The following is a 22128-nucleotide window of genomic DNA, read 5'->3' on the forward strand; positions in this document are numbered from 1 at the left end:
AGGATAAAACAAAATCACACACACACATATTAACAATCTTGTTTTTCATCGCTCAGGTGTGCAGAGAAGGGCAGCGGTGTGTTGACGAGAGACATCTCAGAAGGACATGATTCAGACTGCGCTTCAAGCCTTACAGATATGAGAGAGAAGGGCAGGGCAGACAACCATATATTCCTCACATTTGTTTACATAACGCCATAAGAGCTCACCATGCACATCTTACATTGTATTGTAAAGGATCTGAAATCCTCGAACACCAAATATTTCCAGGCTTCAACCATTCAGCTGCACTTTTTTTTTTAAAACTAAATTTAAATGTCTGCAATGCAATAGGCCAATGTGGCTCTTAATAAAGCAAATGGTCATCAGACCAATACAAAAAACTCAATGAGATTACACTGTAACTGTAATTACACTGTAATTACACTGTAAAAGTATATGTAACATTTGGATGTTACTGCTGATATTCCAGCTTCCTTGCAGAGGCTTCTCAGCTTATCACAGATATGAGAAACTCCAGTTTACCCATGTCTGTCTAAAAACATACACCATCTTCAGGACGGTTTCTTCTTTAATTAAAAAAATCTTGTGGTAAATTCACAAAATGAAAGTTAAAGCATCAGTAACTATCTTACTTTTGCTTTACAGACATATGACTGAGTCTGAAGGCACTTACCAAAGGCAACATTTTAACATCGGCATACCATTATGTTCATTCATAGGCTTATGTTGAACAGGCTTCCTTTCAGCTTCAGTTCGTACCCTTTAAGATTTTTCAGATAGCAGAACTCCTCGCTGTTCTGGTTTATGCTTTGAACTGTGTCTACTGGCTCTCAGAAACTGATCTTTGCACGAAGCTCTTTAGCTTTCACAATGGTTTGTAATCTATGTACTTCCAAAAGATCATATTGAATTTGGGTTGTTATGACATTTGATTTTCAATATACTGAGATTGCAGGCAAAAAAAAAAGTTCATAATGATATTATCACAATTACTATATACTGCCTATATTGGTTTAACACAATAATGTGGTTTGAAATGTCATGAAAGTAATTTGTAGAAATTTGGATGGATATGAAAGGATTAGTACTAAATCAAGGAAATTATGGCGAGAAGCAGTAACTCCAACAAAAACAAACAAAGCTGCAACTAAAATTGAAAACGTGCTGTCTTACATAATTTATAAATTTTACTGGAATAAAACTAGGCAAATCTGCACAGATATAATAAAGCTATCTTTTGTCCATCTCTAAGTTCCTCCTGTCAATCAATTTTTGGTCTATAATTGGCATTTCCTGCTCCTGGTGACATCGGACACCAGGGGACAGTGGCTGTTGTGACAATCCAAGAGATAAGACCTTTCCTACAATATGGGCTTTGTCTCTAAGGATCAGTGCATCTGCTTAAACACACAGCGGGTTTCCAGGCAACATCCTAAACGCAACACATGAGCAAAACACATGCATGCACGTACCGACCCCCTTTTCATCCTTCTGTTCCTCACAGATTGCTAAAAGAAAACCAACCAAAGAAACAATAACAAAAAAAAAAAAAACTTTCAAAGATTCAATTCCCCTGAGAGCAACTGGACAAGGCTGTGGATTGGTTTTTGATTGGACCCAATCTTGCGGCAGCCCTGGTCGCAGTAACAACAACATGTAGTGTTAGGTAAGTAGAGAGAGGGACTCTAATAAATGCATTTCAAAGATCCAGAAGGCTTTTTAGACTTTTTAGGAAGTGAACCCACTCAAAAATAGGTGCATGGAAATCATTGTGATCACATTATGCCACGGCCAAGTCACGCACATCCCCAAAGATTGGTGTAGCAGCTGCTTGCCAGCTGTGCCACAAAAAACACAGAGCTGATGGGAAGATTTTTGCTGATGAAGCCAGACAGCTATCTCTTACCTCTTCCAACAGCATGAACCACAGATGGGCCAAATCCACGGATCTGGAAACCCAGCCCGTCAGCCGAGTCTGGGATCTTTACAGTCCTAGACAGAGAAAGACAAGGAGGAGGAAATGTAGTCATCTATGCAAACAACTACACGACTTGGACAGTGCCTGAGCTCACACAGATTTCCCTTACTCTCTTGGCTTGGTGCTGACCAGCACCCTAAGTGGTCCTCTGCTGTTAAAACATTGTTTGAGCAGAACCTCTACTTCAGAGAAAGGCCTGAGGAACACCAGGTCTCCATTAATGGCGAACAGCTTCTTTCCCATTTCCAGACCAGCCATCTTATAAGAGAAAGAAGAGTGGATAGAAAAGGGAACATGTGTAAAAGCCACTTAATATCACAATAAAATATATGTCTTAACGTTTTTGGAATCAGGATTGCCATTATAACCAAGAAGACCGCACACATTCCCACTAATCGAACACAATGTGGGATAACTTAGTCAGTATGCAGCTGGATCCTGTTGTGGTTTCTTATCCTCCAGGATTGAATATTTAAAAATGTACACACATGACAGTCTCTATTCAAGCCAGACCTTTAAGGATCATTCAGTGCTTCTTTGTGACTGGAGGGTATTATGGGTCATGTGCTCAAACAGATCATATTTGCCCCAAAAACTCTCTGTCCCATTTCCTTCAACCAAATGCAAAATGTGGCAAACCTCAGAAATATGGTGCACATCATCTCAGTTCATTTCTACTTGAAAATGAACTAAAACAGGTTTAGCTTTGAAGCAAATTGTCTGATGTTTTAAGTCCCATTTTGGAAACAAAAGAGTTCTGCCGATCAGCATCAGAGCTTTGCCAAGTAAGCCTGACAAGGCTGGCACGTTAACACTTTATGTTCTAGATCTGTTACATGAGAAGACACAAACAGTGAAGACGAAGTTTCCACCATTTATCATGAAGTTTAAAGTTGTTTTTGCATAAAAAGTTGTTTAAACCAAGGTTAAACAGGGATTTCTATTTGACGGTTTATAAAACCTGTTTATTTAGAGGATGTAAAAGTCATAGAACCACCAGATGCAACAACTGAAGCTTAATAGTCAATGATACTGAAAAATACCAATAAAACAAGTAATTTGGTTAAAGGTTTTCCTCATCATCGACAAAGTATTTTTTTTTGCATAGCAGTGATTAAAGCCATAGATCAGACACCAAGTGGTTTCAACTTTCTCTGTCCATTTATAATTTCAGCTAATATTTTGACCTCCACTACCATGACTACAGGCAATGTCCCTGGATGGGCTTTTCCAGCTAGTCAACATCCCTGTTCCTCATAAAACCCTTAAATTATACCATAGACTGCATGTAAAAAAGATGGAGCCTCCATGATGTCACTCATAGGTTTCTGAAGAGCTGAATTGAAGCTTGGTGGGTGGTTCCAACCATCGCCATCTTGGCAGGGACATGTGTGTCGTCTCACCCGAAAAATATAAATATGGGCAAAGAGGTAGAGCTGAGAGGGGGGCTGTGAGTGTCATGGTGGATGATTGACTTTGAGCGAACTCCAAGCTGCCTGTAGCTAAGAGCTAACCGAGCTAATCCAGAGATAGCAGGAGCTAACCAGCTAACAAAGGTAAGCGGGCTAAAGCTAAGTCATGTTGTTAACCAGCTAAAAACTGCGATTGTTCTACGTTATTCATACTTCAAGCGGAAAGTGGGTACCTGTCAATCCAAAAGACATGTTACTTTACTTACTTTTAAATGGGGGTGGGGTTAGAAAAAAATTCACTCCCCCTACAGCTGTCATGGAGGTAAACCTGACCTATTAAACCTAAAATGGATTTTTGTACCAAGCTGTAAACATGTTTATTTCTGCAGTGAAGTTGGCCTTTTTAACATAGGAGTCGATGGGGATTTGCTTTGTTTTGGAGTCCTTAGTGGATGAGGGGGAGAACTGCTGTTTTATGCACTTCCGCATAGGCGTAACTTTTTACCTTCGGAGGTTGCTGCTTGGATTGTACAGTATGTGCTACCTGAACATGACGGCATGTGTGCCTGACCGTTTTTAAATGCTCCCTGCTGTGCAGACATCTCACCTCCGCTTGGGAGCCCTTCTCCACAGATTTGATGATGGGGACTCTGTTTCTCTCCTCCAGGGTAAAGCCGTAGCCTCCATCACTTGGCCTTATCTGGGAAAATAATATGTTTTGCATCAGCAAAGTCCCATGAAGGCAGGCAGAGACACTTTCACAAAACACACACACCAGATGAAGATGCTGGTCCAGACAAATAGCAAGCATTGCAGCATTTCGCTCGCTCCCCTGAATTCAATCTTTTGTTTAGTTTAGTTTTTTTTTTTTTTTTTTTTTGCTTAGTGAGGTAAAAACATGGACTTTTGCAGCGTTTTCCCTTTTCGCAGCTGTGTTCTCCATAATGATTTACTGTGCTTTCAGTTTGCTTCCAGTTGTAGGCAAATTATGGAAAATTTTGGCACATCAGACAGAGTGGGAAGGAATACGTTAGGGAGAACTCACCAGGAGAGACTTAGCAATGACATTTTCAACTATTTTCAGGTCATGCTTCATAGGTTTGTGTTTGGTGTTGGATCCCTCCATCTCCTCATCAGCAAAGAAACGGAACAGTAAGGGCTCATCCTTGAATTCACTCTTCTCCAGCACTGGAAAGAGCAACAAAGCCGTCAAAACATCAGCATGTAAACAGGTACAGAAGGAGTCAAATAGTATAAACTGAAATTGTATATTTTATATTATGTCTGCCCTCTTAAATTCAGACCACAGAACACCTTTTACCATGGAGCTATGGCACTCAAATGCCATGGCCAAAACCCTGAACAAACAATGTAACATCCAAATAGCTAATATTTTACCTGTGTGCAACATTTGGGTAATATTTATCAGCATATATCAGGATCTATCTATATTTTGTAGTTTTATGCCTGTGTTACAGTTTTATCTGCATTTTATTGCATATGAGATTATGTATAGTGGGCAATCATTTCTATTTGATGTGTGCATTTGCAATTTATGCAAATTAGCATGATTAGGAGAATCTCATGATTGATATTCGTAAAGATCATTTATGTAACAAAAGGTCTGCTATCTGTTAGCCTGGCACGCCAGACTTGCACTTGGAAACCCTACCCTTCACCGAGATTCCCCATTGGTCTTTACCAAATCAGCCACTCTGATTCGTTGATCTGAGGAGACTCTTGCCTCTTGACTTGCGTTCGGGAGTTCATTTCTTCTACAATTTCTACTATTAGGTTCAAGAAGCAACACTGAGTTACCAATAACACCATGTAGCCTCAGGTTTTTACAGCAAAAATGACACAGGTCATTGATGTCTTCTGTACTCCACGCCATGTTTATTTTCTTCTGGTGTGTTCGCTCTACTGAACACTCCCAGTCATTATAGGCTGCCACTTTACCGACGTCACATTTGCCATTTTTCTGACTGGTTTACTCCACACTTGTTTGTCCCATCCTAGAAATCCATTGATGCGAGTGAGTCCCCTGACTTTACGCTGGTACAGCAAGAGTCTGGCTTGCAAGGCTAGCTATCTGTAGCCTTCTAAATCAGACTGAACAAGCATAATGTTCATATGGATCAGTTGAAGTGGAAAAAACACAGGAATGAACTACTAAAAAATACCGATCATAATGCAATAACACTAATTCACAATAAATGACAAAATAAAAAAATCTTTGTAGACTGGGCATTTTATAAAATGTTCCCTGTTTCTCGTCTTTTCAGTCGAAACTTGTAAAAACTACATAATAAGTACCAATTTCGCCACTATTTTTATTATAATTTTGAAGTGCCAGCTCAACACGAGCATACTACTTCACTTTTTGCAGCAAATGAGAAGGAGGAAAAATATAGACCACCGAACACGGGAGACAAAACAACGCGCGTCATCGGGACATGACAAGGTAACGAGCATGTGCAGAACGACCGGAATTAACTTATAGCGGAATCCAGGTTTACATGACATAGGAACTAAATAGTTCGGAATTAAAATGTGAATAAACCAGCCACTTATATAGGAATTAAGTGTTTATATGTTCATTTTTTATCAGTTTAAAGCGGAATTAACTTTTATACGGAATTAAAGAATTAAAACCCCCATGTAAACGTAGCAATTGGGACTGTTGCAGTGACCTGTTGAACCTACTCATCACTTCTTGGGAGTATACCCATCGATTTTATTATGACTTTTACAGTTACAGTGCAAAGACTTGAAGCTTCGATGAAGGGCAAAACTTTGAGCTATAAATCATTCTGCACTAAATGAACAAGTCCAAACCCTTAACAGTGTCCGACGTCCAACATCCACATCACACGCCATTTTTATTATGTAAAAGCACTTTGAGAAAAAAAAAAAAAATCCTTACATGGTCAAATGTCACATTTGAACAAACCCATTATCTGCACCAGCATAACACACTTTTCACATAAAAAAAAGACCCCTTCAGGGAAAAACAACAGTTTTCTTCAAACATTACCCCACTTCATTTCCCTCAAGATCAGATATAGTGCCAGTAGTTTTAACAGCTACATCATGAAGCCAAATAACTTACAGGCACGAATGGTAAAATTACCCTGCAGGCTGGGGAAGTGGAAGGGAATTTGATGTCTGAGGTTATGTTCTATTGATGTGCTGGTAATTTGTAGTGTGCGCTTGAACTGTGGGCAGTTAGGAGCAGTTACATCATGACGGCACAAGGATACAGGCTGTGACTCATACTATAGTCAGTATGATGTGGAGTTTGGCACGATGGAAGCGTGGAGTTAAAAAACCAATTGACTCTTGCAGACAAACTGTAACCATGGCTACAGTCCATTTCGGATTAAAAACGGAAAAACATTCGTGTGTCATTTGCCAAGTACTCAAAGCTAAAGCAGACCGAGCTAAGGAAATATGCATGCATTAAAGTACAGATGGAGTCGATGACTGTTTGCATGAATGGACCAATACATGAAATAATTTATTTCCTGCATTGGAAATAATAATAATAATGAAAAGTATTTTTAAAAGTATAAATAGAAAAAGAACAAGAGTTGTGTTCTGAAGCAGGATGCTGAACGCCAGGCGCCCTATATGCAGTTTCTCCAAAGTGTTCAACTTTTATTTGGTCTTTGATCAGAACTTTTTCTCTGAAAAGCCGTACCGTGATGCATGAAGCCATTGTCACACAGTTCCACCCCCAAGATTAATGCTTCCTCCCTCGTTCTGCAGTCCCCCTAAACCAGAAGACGAGAGAAAACGTTTACACACGAGTGAAATGAGACAGCATCGAGAAAGACCAGAGTAACTGAGACGAGATAAAAAGCAAAACAGTAAACAAAAACATAAATGAGACAGACAGAACAAAGCTAGTTGTTTGCTTTTCAAAGAGCAGCTTTGACACACTTGAACCATTCCTTTGTTCCTGCATCCACATGCCCTGAGGACACTCAATGGTCTCCCTTAAACACGGCCAAAATCATGTCTACACTGAACAGTATCAACTAGCTCCACTAGTCCTGCTGAAAAGAGTGGCCTAGGTCGATCACATTTATATGGAATTAGAGGCAGACACAACCATGTGCTGCTTGCTTTTCGTTCTGTGGTGGTTGCCTTGCATGCTTCAGTTTTTTTGGGTTTTTTTGACATGCTGTACAGAAATATCAATCTGTCACCCTTAAAGCTTCTTGTCAGTCAATAAAGCTTGGCGGTATAATCAATTCTGCTTATATTGCTTCATTTCCTCCCTGCTTCACTGCGAGCCTCGGGTATGATGGCTTCCTTCTCCACTGCACATGTGACGTGACTGACCTGTTATGACAACAGCTGCTTCCATCATTCTCTCTGCAAACATGTTTCCCATCTGATTACGAACCAGTTGAGATGATTTCTAACATAACGTTGTGACAGTTTAGCAGAATCTAACATGTTTTATTGCTTATATCGGAGACATCCAGCAAAAAGTCATGTGAAAGGGCAATGAATGAGGTAGTTTCATGCTTACCTGTGCTATAAGCCAGTCTATCAGCTTGTTAGCCATGACCACGGATTTGTAGGTTCGCAAATGATAGTCCTTATCCCTAGATGGAAACAAAAAGAAAAAAATAACAGGTTTTGTTGAAGGATTATAAAAACAGTTTGCTTTCACTGTAATGAACTAAGACAGGGAATTTAAGCACAAATGTCTAAAGGCGGCTCAATAATTCCCTCTGTTAGCAAGGCATTGCTACATTATAAGCACTGGCAGTATAGTCGTATATCTAAGGGAGTTCCTGAAGTTTTTGTGACAGCAAACCAGCATTCCTCAGAGCAGGGCTGGTATGGTGTTGCTCTTCTCCGTGTTGCCCATACAGCCGCACTTTGCCAGACCCCGAAAATGCTGTTTGAAATGGAGCCGTGACTTTCCCATGAATGCAAGGGCCCCCCTGGGGACACATAAGGGCTGAGCTGCTTGGCCGGGAAAGTCCTGAACCACCGTGACTTACACCATTCGACCGCAAACACTCACCCAGACACACACACACACACACACACACACAACACTTTCCCTTACACACGATCCAGACAAGTTAAACAAGGCTTCTGGGCCAAGTTGAAGTCCAATCTCAGCTGTATGGTGCTCTTTAGATTGTAAAGCGTGAAAGGGGCGAATGTTGCCCTGTTTCCTCCACAAGGAAACCCTCTGTTATGTAAGCGCATCCGACAGCCTGTGTTTGTGTCTGATGAGGACGGTACTTGTTGATGAGGCTCGACGCCCTGTTAGGACACGCTGAAACCACTTTTACCAGTAGAAGCAGGAGGCCCCCTGCATTTCTCTTGAATGGGATACCAAAACCAGAGAGACTGAGGCTTCGGCGGCTGGTGCAAAGTGAGCCTGTCAAAGTGAAAAATGGGGGATAAATAGCAGCCCAGTGGGCAGCCATATGTCGGGGGATGAAAAAACAGCAGTGCGAGGAGTAAGAGAGGGAAAGGTCAGAGAGGTAGTTTTTAACTTGCTGTCTGAAGAGGAAAGTTTTCTTTGACATTTTGAAGGAGGGGTTACGGCCAATTGTATTTTCAAAGCTAACTTTGGAATTAATTAAACAGAGGAAACGAGAGGTTCAAGCTTTAATCAAGTGTTCAGCCCTGATAAATTACAGAAACACAAGGTACCTTGTCTTTTTTTTCTCTTTGTGATTTTGGTATTTTCATACATAAAAACTGTTTCTGGAGAATTCCTCAACATATTGAAGAAAACTGAACTGAAATGTAGTTTTTTTTTTCCCTCCCATTCTGTATGAAGATAATTCAGAAGTGACCTTCTCTGTGCTGTGTAGTATCACTACTTCTGCTCTGCACATTAAAAATATCTTCTCATTATCTTTCAACGAGTTGCTGTGTAAGTCTTCAGTGGGCATTTGAAGCAGTGCAATGAGATCCCCTGGAATGAATGGTTTGACAGATTTCTCAAGGACTTGAAGGAGAGCCCCAGAAGCAACACAGTGGTGTGGGGGCTGAATGGTGTATACTGCCCTCCTTTGCTTCATCCCTCTCGCTCTGCCAGGAAATTCCACCTAATTAGGCAGGGACTTGTTGCTCCAATTAAACTCTGGCATTCCCAGGCCCTGTGATGCATTGTACTGGGCTTTCAGAGAGACCACAATGCGCAGATAAGCTGGCTTAAAAACACACAGTAGTCCACCGCACCAAAAAACAGTTCTTACGTCAAAACGTTTGGCACACAAACACCGATTGACTGATGGCTGAGACCCCAAATATTCACACATAGATTCATGATTTAGACTTTTTAGCATTTGGATCAAACTGAAATATGGGAAGATTCATTCAAGCTTGAATAAATGTAGGATCAGCATGTTCCTTCTGACAATAATGCAGTTTTAAAGGTGTGAAATTAAAGCTTTTCTTCAGGCTTTTTCGGAAATCCTGCATAAACAGTCAGCTTTGATGTGACTGTTTACGCAGCAATACATGTAAGCCGCCTGGAAACACAGTCCAAATAGAATTAGAGGAAGAAAACCAAAAAGGAAAATAGCAAATTAGTTATAATTACTTTTTTTTTTCTTTTCCTCATGTGAGCATAAATGCTAAAGAAAAAAAAAAGGAAAACACCCCGAAACATGAATATTTAATTGGAAATGTTTCTGCTTTTACATGTTTTTCATAAGTTATAATCTACTTTAAGAAGTGCTATGAATGTAATCACAGAAAGTTTTAAAAAAAAGTGTCATTTTTTTGTTTAAGACTCAGGATCAGTGCTGGTGGCCTGTAAGATCAATACACACCCAGCTGCACTTTCTGAAATGGGTGTAACCCCTTGTTTGTTACTAAACACCTACCACCTATTATTGTTGCACTTCAGATGAGCAGATTGAGCCATGTGCCCAACTAGTACTGATCCAGAACATGAAGAAATCCTGTCAGTAATTCCAAAGTAAAGAAATGCACAAAATCAGTTCATATTACTTCACCAAAAAAGGAAAAACAAAACAAAACAAAAACATAACTTAAAGTGGTCTATCTGGAGATGCATCTATACCACTGGTCATGAGTTTTGGGACACTTTCCCAATTAAATTAAAAGGGGAAGTGTTCCCAAACTTATGACCAGTAACATACTGACACAAAGGCTAAAATCTATGTGGACTTTAATATATGATCTGGCAATCAAGACAGCAATTAAAAGTAAAGAGGTTGTTGACAAAGGAATTAATAATAATAAAAAAAATTAAAAAAATTAAAAAAAAAAAGAGCATAGATTGGGATCATCCTTTTTTAGCAGATTATCATCCATGAATTTCTATGCTTATAAAGATGATGTAACATGACTAAAATTTAACAAAATATTCTGAGCAAATTCAATTATTACTATAAAATATTGTTTAACAATTTTTTCAAGATTGTCAAAATAATTGTGCACGCCTGCAATGGACTGGCGAGCTGTCCAGGGTGTACCCTGCCTTTTGCCCAAAGACTGCTGGATAGGCTCCAGCTTCCCCGCGACCCTGAATTGGAATAAGCGGTTCGGAAAATGAATGAATGAATGAATGAATGAATTTTGCACGCCATATTCTCAAAAGCAGAGGCATAGAGCTTCATTACTGCATTTCTGTTCATGCTTTTTATGAGTGTCCAACACACTTTGATCCATGTAACAGATTTTACGATGGCATGATCCCCAAAGCAGCAATCACTAAAATGCAAATTACCAGCTGTCAACACGGCAAAATAAACACCTAAATCCATCTGGATCTTGTGAATTTAACAGTGTTCAGCTGACATTCAACATCACAAAGATTTTTTTACCACATTTAAAGCAACGCTACATACGTTTCCAACTTTAAAACTATGTTTCTGACTCATTTTGATGGAACATTGACATTTATTACGCACATTCCTGGAGCTGTAATTTCCTTACAGCATTCCAAGGCTGAGAAACTGAATTTCACAACTTTGCATCTCCAGCCCAGGGCATCATGTGACAGCCATCTTTTGCTTCATGGCAACTGGATATCCACACACTTGCCATTGTGAAAGTGCATCATGGCAGATTCAGCACAGCATTAACATTGGGACTGACTTTTACTGGCTAAAGAGTGCTTAGAGAAAAGACAGGATGCAAGGTGGATCCCGTACTAGTCTTCGTAAGAGTGCCACAGTGTGACCACCTACTAAAGTTAAGCAGTGCAGCTTTAAGAGGCTACATCTACATTTAGCATTATGTGCTTAGTTTACCACAAACTATGGAAACAATATCAGACAAAAACTGTATGCAGTCAACCGTCCATCTACTCATCTATATCAGTCATGTATCCTGGACCAAATCACAACGGCAGCAGTGTGAGATCCCCACACCCCCATCTTCCTTGTCAGTTCCTCCAACTTTTCTGATGGGAATACCGAACCAACCAATAGATACACCAAGTCCTGGTTCAATCTCTTCTCATTTGGACACCTTAAAAAGAGCTTCGTGATGACTAAACCAACCCAACAGGTTCCTTTGCTGCTTGGTGCTACAACTCTACTCTCAGTCCCTGGTGGATGAACAAGTTCCTCACCCTGTTATTAGTTAATGCCCTGCCGAGGAAGCTTATGTCAGCCACTGGTATTTGCAGTCTTATTCTGGTCACTACCCAGAATTGTCAACTTAAAAAGTATATTTCAAGTAACTTTTTTTCACCTGTAATTTTACCTGAACTGCAGTAAATCATTTGGTAGTATTTCCCCTTTCTGACCCCATGTACATGAACATAAACAACATCTGATAAACTCCCTCACATCTGTGCTTTGAAACCAACAGATGAAGCCTGACAAGCACAGGAGATACCATACTCTATCAGCATCTGTACAAACTCCTCATAAGTCAGTTTCTCTTTGAAAACAATGAGTTCATAGTTCACTGATACAGCTCTCCTCCAGTCTGGCTGCTCTGTCGCAGGGCTGTTTTTGAAGACACATAAACCAGATGCTCAGCTACCGGAGTCCCAACTGATTAGCTGAGATTTGTTGCAAAGACGTGTAGAGTTAAGTAGACATGTACCTGATGACAGGAGTGAAAAGGCTGTGAAGACGGCAGAACAAACGAACACCCTGGGGGGGGGGGGACAAAGCAAGAAAAGTGTGAGGGGTTTTGTGTAGAAATAACATTTTTTTTTTATATTAAACTATAGTCTCTTCTGTTGCACCTTTACCTTGGATATTACATCGTGCATGTCAGTTCTGGGATGGTAGGTGCCATCGTCGTAGCGAAAGCGGTACAACACAGGCTCAGGCTTGAACTGGTGCTTGTCTGTGACTAAATTAAAAAAAAAATAGAACGATAAATGAGGCGGCTTCAAAAAAAAAAGAGATGTGCCAGAGTCAGTGAAGGAACATTTACAGAAGTCAAAACTCCAGGGTGAATTATTTTGTCTGGCTTGAAATTTGAAAGTATAACAGGTTTCAGAACATATTCAAGGCAAAGCAGGGCTGCATAAAGAAGCAAGCAAGAGGAAGACTCCCACTTCAGACAAAGCCAGGACAGATAACACAGCTACTCAGAACTCCATGCCTCCCTTGCTTTAGGGCACTTTTACACAGACCCTTTAGCAGTAATAACAGTTGGCTTTATATTCTTGGCTGTAGCCATGCAGGTTCCATTAAAGGCTCTTATGAAAAGATATTCTATCATTTTTCTCATGGGCACTTCTGACTGCACCGACAGAGCGCAGAAGGGCTCGGAGTTATTCCTCTCTGTCAGGGGTGGCTCTAAAGCCCAATCTCATTTCTCAGTGAGGAAGTAATAAAATGTCCCTGAGTGATTAAAGATACGACTCGACTTAGAGCCCTACTCTTTTGAGGAAAAAATACATGCAGAGCACTTTGCACCATTTAATCTGAATGCAAACCACTAGCTAACTTAACTGCCAACTGCTAAGACATAATTAAGACAGCTGCATCGACATTGTAGCCTTCAGTCAAAGAGAAAGCGCTGCAAAACGTAACAGTTTGCAAAACAAAGAGCACTTTTCAAATATATTGAAGTGTTAGGTTGAGCCAATGTTTCTCAATTCCATTCCTCAGGACCCCTTGTTCTTCGCAGCCTGTTACCTTGTTTTATTCAGGTGTGCTAGGGCAAGGTTGCCTTTAAAACATGCAGGTCAAGGGGTCTTGAGGATCAGAATTGAGAAACACTGGGTTAAGTATTGGCAAGCTCTACACTGCGGCACAAAGTAAATTAGTAGAATATTTGGTTTAAAGCCAGAAACAGCAAAGGTTGATGAAGCAGGTCTGAATGTATGAAAGAACCGACCATGGTGGATGATGCCATTCTCCAGTAGAGCTTGACCCAGATGGACCCCTTCTTCTGGGTTGTCTGTTTCACCAATTTCCATCAGCCAGGACACAAACTCGCTAAGGGAAAAGAAAAACACAACATTAATGCAGATACACACTTGCCAACTCACACGTAGAACAACACAAATACATGAAGAACCCATGGGAGATTACCAACATAGAGTGTGATCAGTGACTAAAGCTTTAAATTTATCTTTGGCAACCTGGGCAGGGAATGATAGCGCTAGAGATGAGACAGGATTATTAACTGGAAGTTATAAACATTTACTTTTAATTGACAGCCAACACTGTACTAGCAGAAAATATTTACTGATAGGTGTAAAGTTTATTAAAACAACCAGTATGTATCAGCTCTTGTGTTTAGTCTTATTTCACTTTATTCATTTTACACTCCAAGTACAACACTATTAAATAAAATTATTTTATTTAATCTTGGAAATTATTTAATGGAAACCCCAAGAAAGAGGAAATAAACCAACCACCAGAAGCAACAAACAAAATCTGATACTTTGATAGCCTAAATTAGCTAAATGGGATCATTTTTGCTGATTTAATGTCTCATCGAAAGGAAGACTCACAGGAATTGGAATACAAAGTTAAAAAAGATGGATATAGGACAAGGGGTAAGTGGCAACTGTAGAAATAGTCTGTGTGATTTCTTTCCTGATGACCCGTCTCCCCACAAAAGCCAAACAAACACAGCTAGCAGCACCAGTGGAATTCTCTGGAAATCTTTTAGGCCACAGTGGAGGCAGCCTGGTGTCAGAGTTAAACCAAAAGGAGAATTTTACAAGTTTCATCAACACAGGTTTTAGGTAAAACAAAGAGCAAACTACCCTTCTCCACCATCTTACACTTTTTTTAAATCTTTTTTATCTTTGATCTTTAATGTCTTTTTTTTAACCCAACAGACCACTGGAGCAAAACATGAGCCTTTCACAAAGTTTTTGTCATTGCAATTAGTTCATACATATTACTATTTGTCCTAAATATTCTGGTAAATATGTTTTTCCTTACCACTTTATTATCAATCATATTTAATTTGAGGAAATGTTAGGGTTATGTAAAAAGTTTTAGTGTTAAACATTTGAAAAAAAAAGAAAAGCACAGATAAAAACAAAACATGAAGAAGAGAAGCAAACACAGACTATAACGAGGCAGAAAACAGTGTGAATGGGGCTGTGACTTTTTCCAGATGTTTGGACAATAAGAAAAGTAACTTGTTTTTGGGGGGTTTTTTTTGGGTTTTTTTGGGGTTTTTTTTTTTTAGCAGTTATTCTAGCTTGCTGAGACTCACTTTTTTGTGCAATGAAGGCTACAAAAGCCTTTGAGATTAGTGCTATCTCCAGCTTGGCCACTGTTAACAGTTACTAACAGTAACTGTTAATGTCACTTCAAGACTGGACACAGCTAGCCAAATTAGCAATATAACATTTCTAATGATTACTATTCAGCGTTATAGTTTAAAGCGATATGTAAAATCAATTTCTTCACATTAAGGTTTTGTCTGCACAGAAGATACAAGACAGTTGATAAGTGAGCCTTCAAGGTGCTGCAAACAGCTGAGTAATTACTCACTGATACTAGCATTTATGCTGAACTAGCCATCTGATGCCTAGCTTAATTTTTAGTAAACATATGAGAACAGTACCTTTTCCTGTCTATCTCATAGCCAGAAAAATGAGACGATTTCCTAAACAACAAAACAGTTGGTTTTCCTTTGACTTACTACCTGATAAAATCCTAAAATTTGATACCATTTTGCATCAGTGCAATGTTAACAGAGATGCTACAGCTGTGTTAAAATCTTCTTTTCAGTGAGCTCTTAAATTATTTTAATCCAGATCATTCAAGAAAAGCTGACACTAATGTCACAGTAGAAAAGCTTCTTGAACCAACATATAAATAAAAAAATCTGTATTAGAAAGTCATCAACAGTTTATTATTTAAAGCTGGGGTAGATAATCTTGCTTAGAGACATTTTTTTACTCAGGGTAAAGTGATTCCTCATCCTGATAGTAGTCTATACATTTTGCAATCATGAACAATAAGAAATATAGTTCGTTCCCTCAGTTTACTGTAAATCTGAAAAAACTCTGACCAATCAATCAAAACATTCAAGTTGAATTGAAGTTGTTCATCTGTTATATTTCATAAGCTTCTTCTTCCAGCTCTCCCCCTCCCGCAGCGCATACCTGATTCCACACCCGCATATAAATAGCGGGGTAGGATGAAAATACAGAGCAGTGAAGAAGAAACTCGGAACTTAAACATGGCTGAGAAAATGCAGGAAGGATTTCCGTGACCCGGCTCGGTTTATTTGCCTCCTCCAGCTTAACAGCCAAGAAAGATAAAACCGTTGGTGGAAAAAGCTGCGAACTAGAAAAGCACTCGGAAAGCGCAAAGCTTAGGAAAAAATTCCTGGATCAAAACAGTGATCCGGATCACCACCAAAATTATTTCCAACTTCTGAAAACATAATTAAAATCCGTCTGTAACTTTTTAAGTTATCTTGAACACAAACAGACAAACAGATAAAGCCCGGTAAAAACATAACCACTTTGGGGGAGGTAAGAAAAAAGTCTTGGATCACACAAAAAGCAACACCAAAGGGGGAGGAGCCAAGACAGGGTGCCTCTTTCAAATCTTGCTAGTTCCCCAACATTACCTACCCCAGCTTTAATCTGGTAAAATCAATAAATACATAAATATTAATGTGAAAGTTAGAGCTAGGTGTGGTTATTAAAATGTCAAAACATTATTTAAAATGTGCAAAAGCTGCTTATTTTGTGACGAAAGCACAACCAGTGGTAAAGGTAAAGGTTAGATGAACCGTAGCAACGACGTTCTGACAAGAGAGAAATGCAGTTAATTTCATAACAACAAGCCTGTATTTGTGTAGTTACATATATTCTGTTTTTGTTCATATTGTAAACTGGATGTTTTATGCTAAACTTTAAAAGAACAGTGCGGGTAAAGACCATACGGTTGTCCTCTCAGTGTGAAAGTAGAGCATTGACTGAAAGTTTTTGCCCAATTGATTCCTTTGCACTGGTTAGTGGATATCTTAGCAGAAAAGTCCACTAGCTGTAGGAACAAGTGTGGTTTCTCTTTCATGGTAAAATTACATTGCTTATTTGACATTGTTCTGAATTGTGTAACTTTGTGATTTTATTTTGCTCACATGTGGAAAGCAGCATTTTTTTCTGCTTTAGTAATAAATTGTCTAACAAATTTAGAAATTCGAAATGCAATCTGTTTAATCTGTGCTTGTTATCAGTAATGTTTATAGTAAACTCAAAGCCAGAGTGTAATCTAATTTTGACCTAATCCATAGATCAGGTTTTTTTTGGTTAGAGCTTGAGAACAAGAGACCTGGAGAGAGAGACAGGATCCCCTTTGAGACCTTCTAGATAACGTTCCAGTCATGGATGTCAAGCCACTGCCTGTACTGAACCGTTTTTCTACGTATCTGCAGTGCAGTAGGATGCGCTGCATTCTGACACTCAGAACAGAGGACACTTTCCCAAACATCACTCTAACTCAGAGTGAATCTTCTTTTTGCATTGCAGAGACTACATTTATTAAAACCCAGGTTTGCTTTTATTTAAAAATTTTATTACAATTACAAGTTTTATTTCTGTCTTCTCAAAGACTGTACATATGGGTCTTGTTCTAATATTGTTCTGCTGACCTCCTAATACATACTGTTTTATAAGATTGCATGTATTTAATTACGGTTACTCATCCTCTGGGCTCCTGTTGTGCCTAGACCTTCTGACAACGCTGATGTAGATGTAATTACCATTGCAGCAGGTTGTTTACTAACAGAGTGAAGGGTTACACTAACGTTTATAATACATATAAAATAAAAACGCTTGTTTTTCCTGCTTATCCTAGGTTTAAAGTGTGGCTGGAACATTTGGCTAGGTGGCTGTCACACACATTTTCTTTGATGAATTACTCTGCTACAGAACTAAAACCACAAATAAGATTGTGCCATTTCAAGTGGAGAAGCTGGAGACCCAGAAATAGCCCTCAGCCTTAAAATAAGAAGGTTAAAAAAAAGGAGTTGTGGTAAGAGAATAAAGGCAGAGCATTTCACAATGGAAGGAGTGGGCTCAGATGAAGCCATAGGCAATGTGGTTTTCATCAGAGACATACGATGCCGTTTCTCATTCAGAAATTACGCCTACATGTAATCATCTCCAAAATCATCGCTGGATGGTAAAGTACAGCGGGGCTGGAGATGTCTTTTTACCCAAAAGTGGTCATCCAGGTGTTGTATTTAAAAGGGTAAGTTACCAGAGGGTACTTCTTTGAGCCGGTTTCTCACCACTTGATCACTTCAGACTCGACAAGATGACCGCATAAGACGAACATTTGATCCTTTTAATCATTCCAGCTGACAGATCCATTCCTTCTCCAGACCACAAGGGATCTGGTGTTGTCTGCATGGACCAAAAGAGAAACTAACTCCTCATTCCAAACCAACATGCCATGTAGCTTGGCCACAACTATGTCTAACCAGACTTTTTGGTGGTTGTTTTCTCTCTCTTCAGCCCTTTAAAAATAACAGGGATTTTAACATGATTATTTAAGCACTGGTGATTTTTCAACGTGACTGTTACAAGTCAAACTATTGCTTTAAAGACTTCAAACTAATGGGGAAAAATAGGAAACTGGTGGATTACAACGCAAATGTGTTCAGAATTTCAATGGTAAAGACAGGAATATGATTTAAACAGCAGTAAATCCAGGTTTTAAGCAGGTTTTTTAATCTTATTTTAACATGCTATTTTTATTTTCTGAAGCTGCAGCCAGATGTCTGCAGTTTTTATTTTTTTATTATTTCACATTGGCCTGCAGTGTGAGAGGCAGACACTCGGAGAAAAAGCTGACTAAAAATGATCCGATTTTAAAGTAGGCTGCATATTAATAGTGTTACCTCAACCACCTTCAGCTTTACTTTTTACTCATGTATTTGCAAGAAAAACTGGGAAACGAATCTGACACCAAGCCTTCTATATCTTGCATGATGAAAGCAACTGAAATGTAGGAGCCGAGTCATGCATACATAAAATAGCCCAAGGAAGAGTTTGAATAAAGCAACACGAAATATTTTAAGCAAATTTTCCCAAAATGCAGGGTGGACAGGCATACTCATAAAAAGAAACGTGGAAAGAGAAAAGATTATTTTGTGGATATTTAGAAATGTACAAATGATGAGCACAACATGCTTACAAAATGACCCTCCATTAGCTCTGACAGCATCTACCTCACATATTCCTCAGCAGGGAGCCAATTGTAATCCAACATGTTTAAGAGAGAAGGCAGCCCGTCAGCTGAGCCTATCTACCTCTGATTTATGGCTGGCATTCAATAGGTGGTTCTTCCCCTGACACCACACCAATAATCCTTAAATAAAATTCATAGGCTAAACCTGGCTGGATTGGATATTCCCATGACTGAGGCAGCATATATACACAGTCTTTAAAGCTGCTGTCTTCAGAAACCTTTGCCAATTTAAAATAAAATCTTAACATCATACTAAATAAAGCTCCTCACTGCAGATTTTACAACTAGAAAGTGCGACAAATCTTTATAAACACAAACACAGGCAAGATGCTGACATTCATTCTGGTCTTTCTATAAAGGTCAGCACACAGTCATCCAGTTTGGCACTCGTTCACTGCTTTGTCACTGATACACCACAGAGGGAACAGCATGATTTGAACACCCATTTGTTTTCCAGCACTAGTTTTAAGATCAGCAGCAGGGTCCTTTACCTTCCCAGGAAGCACTTGGGGAAAGTTGTAAGCTTGCGTTTCCGGTCCTTTATCAGGTTCCCTTTGGTCATAAGGTGGTAGAGCTTCTCTCCTTTCTCTGAGACCATCACCCACGTGTCTTGCTCCATGCCAAGCCTCAGATCTGAGAGAGAGTAGGAGAGGAGGAGGAAGGAGAAGGCTCCTGGGTTATGCAATAATCACACTATGGAGAAGGTCAGTGTCTCCTAATTTTGGAGGATTGTTAGCAAAGCAGTGGCCGGCATAAAGGTTTTAGGCAGTGTTAATGTCTTAGGACCTGAAATGGTTGTCTTGCACAAATCACAAAGCAGACATAAAATATGCACACTTTGCTGTGTGTCCTTACATGTAAAACGCCCACTACTAATCCTTCAAGTTGTACTTCTATTGACTGATTTCCCCCAAACACAACACACAGCATATTCTCAGTCATTTAATACAGTTAACCTTCTTTCATCGACTGAATTAAAAGTGAACCAACTCCAGCCCCAGTGTGGATAAACCAAAGCAGCCTCTTACTTTTCCTCCGCTCCCTCTCTTTCATGATGGCTTCCAGCCACTCCTGTTTCTCCTCCGGGGTCTTGGCCATGCAAACGAACCACTTGTTCTTGGCTGTGTTGTGGATCTTCCAGCCGTTGTTCACAATGTTCCCACTGCTGTGGTAGTCAGCTGTAAGGGAGAGGAGGAGGCACACACACACACACACACACACACACACACACACGTAATCTTGACTCTGCACGTTTTATAAAGTCCTCTCTTTGCAAAGGGTGGAACAGCACAAATCCCCTTTCTGAAGTCATGCAAGCTCAAAGTACTTTTTCCATGTTTGAAAGTCTGCGGCTGCACTGCAAACAGAGTTTTTTGGAGGTTAGGTGCACAATAAGTAAGAGTTACCACATAACACACAGCATTAATGCAAAAAATTGCATGAACTGCTTCAGAAAAACCAAAGCATGTGAACATTTTGACAGCAGTTACATCTTATAGAAATAAAAATCAATAGAAAAGAACAGACGTATCAGATGAGTCAAGGCTCACTCATAGGGGAAGTTTACATTAAAAAGAAAACATCCATAATAAATCTACTCAGAGTACCTTTCTTTCTCTGTGCAAAATCCTGGCCTCAAACCATTCTCCACTCTATTCTCATCCTAATGGCTCCCTTTACTAAGTGACTCATTGATTATCGCTTTTGCTTTTCAGCGAGATGAACGAGAGGACATGCATGTAGCAGAAAGACTATCAATCAGGTTTATTAACTACCGAATTCTCAGAATACTCCTTCATAGATGATGACTACTTGAAATTCACCACCTACACTCTTTATATATATTATATAATATTAAGGAGAACAAACTATGATTTTGTTTGTTTGTTTTTTATAAATGCACACGCCAAAGCAAGCCATTCTATTCTTCTTCTCAAAAAACATTGCTCCTTACCCATATATTTTGGTCATGTCCCAATATCAAGCTGTATTGGGAGGATATTTTTACAGCCATCAACATGGTCTTTAAACAATCTTTTGACAAGGAACTCCGCTTGGCAATCTTGGGCCTAATCCCCGATGGCTTCAACGGAAGGGACAAAAAATACCTGTTGAGGATACTATTGACTGCTGCACTCAAATGTATAACCATGAAGTGGTTGAAACTGGAGCCACCCACTTATTCCATGTGGATTGAGAAAGTCAGAGAAATATATGTGATGGAAGGCATTACCTTCTCACTAAGAATACAAAGGGAGTTGTTCATTAAAAGGTGGGGTCCTGCAACAGCCCTGTTGTGTCAAAAATAAGTCAGATGTGCGTGTATGTGTGTGTATATGTATGTATATGCATGTTACTGATACTATTTTATTCATTGTCATGTGTATATATTTTTTTTTTGTTTTTATTTAATTTTATTAATTTTTTTTTTTTTTCACTATTTGTTTTGTGGTTTTTTTCTTTTCAAGTCTGCATTACTTCGCAAATATTTAACCGCAGACATGCGGAGGTTGCATATTTGTATTTCTTGAGCATTGCAAAATTCAATAAAAAAATAAGTTGGAAAAAAAAACATTGCTCCTGAGCTATTAGACACACCTCGTTGCACATGACTCTTTTCTTTCCTTACTCGGCTACATCACCACGGCGGCCGGGCAGCTAGTTTGGCCACCACACTGAAGCCTCTTGGCAGAGTCAGAGAACACTGGGCCTTTACGGTTTTTCCTATCTCAGAGCATTTTACACATAAGATGAGAAAAAGGAAAAGTACCCTGCTTTTTTTTTATTCATAATAGTAAAAAACATTAGCAAAACCTGAGATTTTTTTGGGGGGATGTTCACAACCTCTAATATATGGGATTGAATGCTTGAAATTTTACAGTATTCAGACCATTTTTTTTCACTTGCCTCCCCAGTTGGTCTTTGTTTTTTGTTTTTTTTTTTTCCTATGAGGCCGCAACAAAATGCCAACCTTTACTATCATTAATTATAACCATGTCTAAAAGCATATATAGACTGGTGTCCTCTCCGTGGAATGCCTCAAGGACATGTTTGAACCGCAGTTAGC

At 39.3% G+C, this 22128-nt stretch overlaps 1 protein-coding gene across 2 annotated transcripts in view; it reads right to left on the reverse strand.

Annotated features, from left to right (window-relative positions):
- prex2 (phosphatidylinositol-3,4,5-trisphosphate-dependent Rac exchange factor 2) overlaps window positions 1-22128 on the reverse strand; it is a 101677-nt gene that overhangs the window by 47620 nt on the left and 31929 nt on the right. For both annotated transcript variants that reach the window (XM_079259835.1, XM_079259836.1), the window contains exons 9-19: window positions 20090-20239; window positions 19553-19694; window positions 13720-13820; window positions 12620-12723; window positions 12469-12518; window positions 7937-8012; window positions 7097-7169; window positions 4439-4581; window positions 4001-4093; window positions 2091-2239; window positions 1910-1995 (exon numbers count right to left, since the gene is read on the reverse strand). In XM_079259835.1, coding sequence (XP_079115961.1) covers window positions 1910-1995; window positions 2091-2239; window positions 4001-4093; window positions 4439-4581; window positions 7097-7169; window positions 7937-8012; window positions 12469-12518; window positions 12620-12723; window positions 13720-13820; window positions 19553-19694; window positions 20090-20239 — 1167 coding nt within the window. The remainder of the gene's footprint in view (window positions 1-1909; window positions 1996-2090; window positions 2240-4000; window positions 4094-4438; window positions 4582-7096; window positions 7170-7936; window positions 8013-12468; window positions 12519-12619; window positions 12724-13719; window positions 13821-19552; window positions 19695-20089; window positions 20240-22128) is intronic.

The sequence above is a fragment of the Telmatherina bonti genome, assembly GCF_933228915.1.
Source record: "Telmatherina bonti genome assembly, chromosome: 20".
Taxonomy (NCBI): domain Eukaryota; kingdom Metazoa; phylum Chordata; class Actinopteri; order Atheriniformes; family Telmatherinidae; genus Telmatherina; species Telmatherina bonti.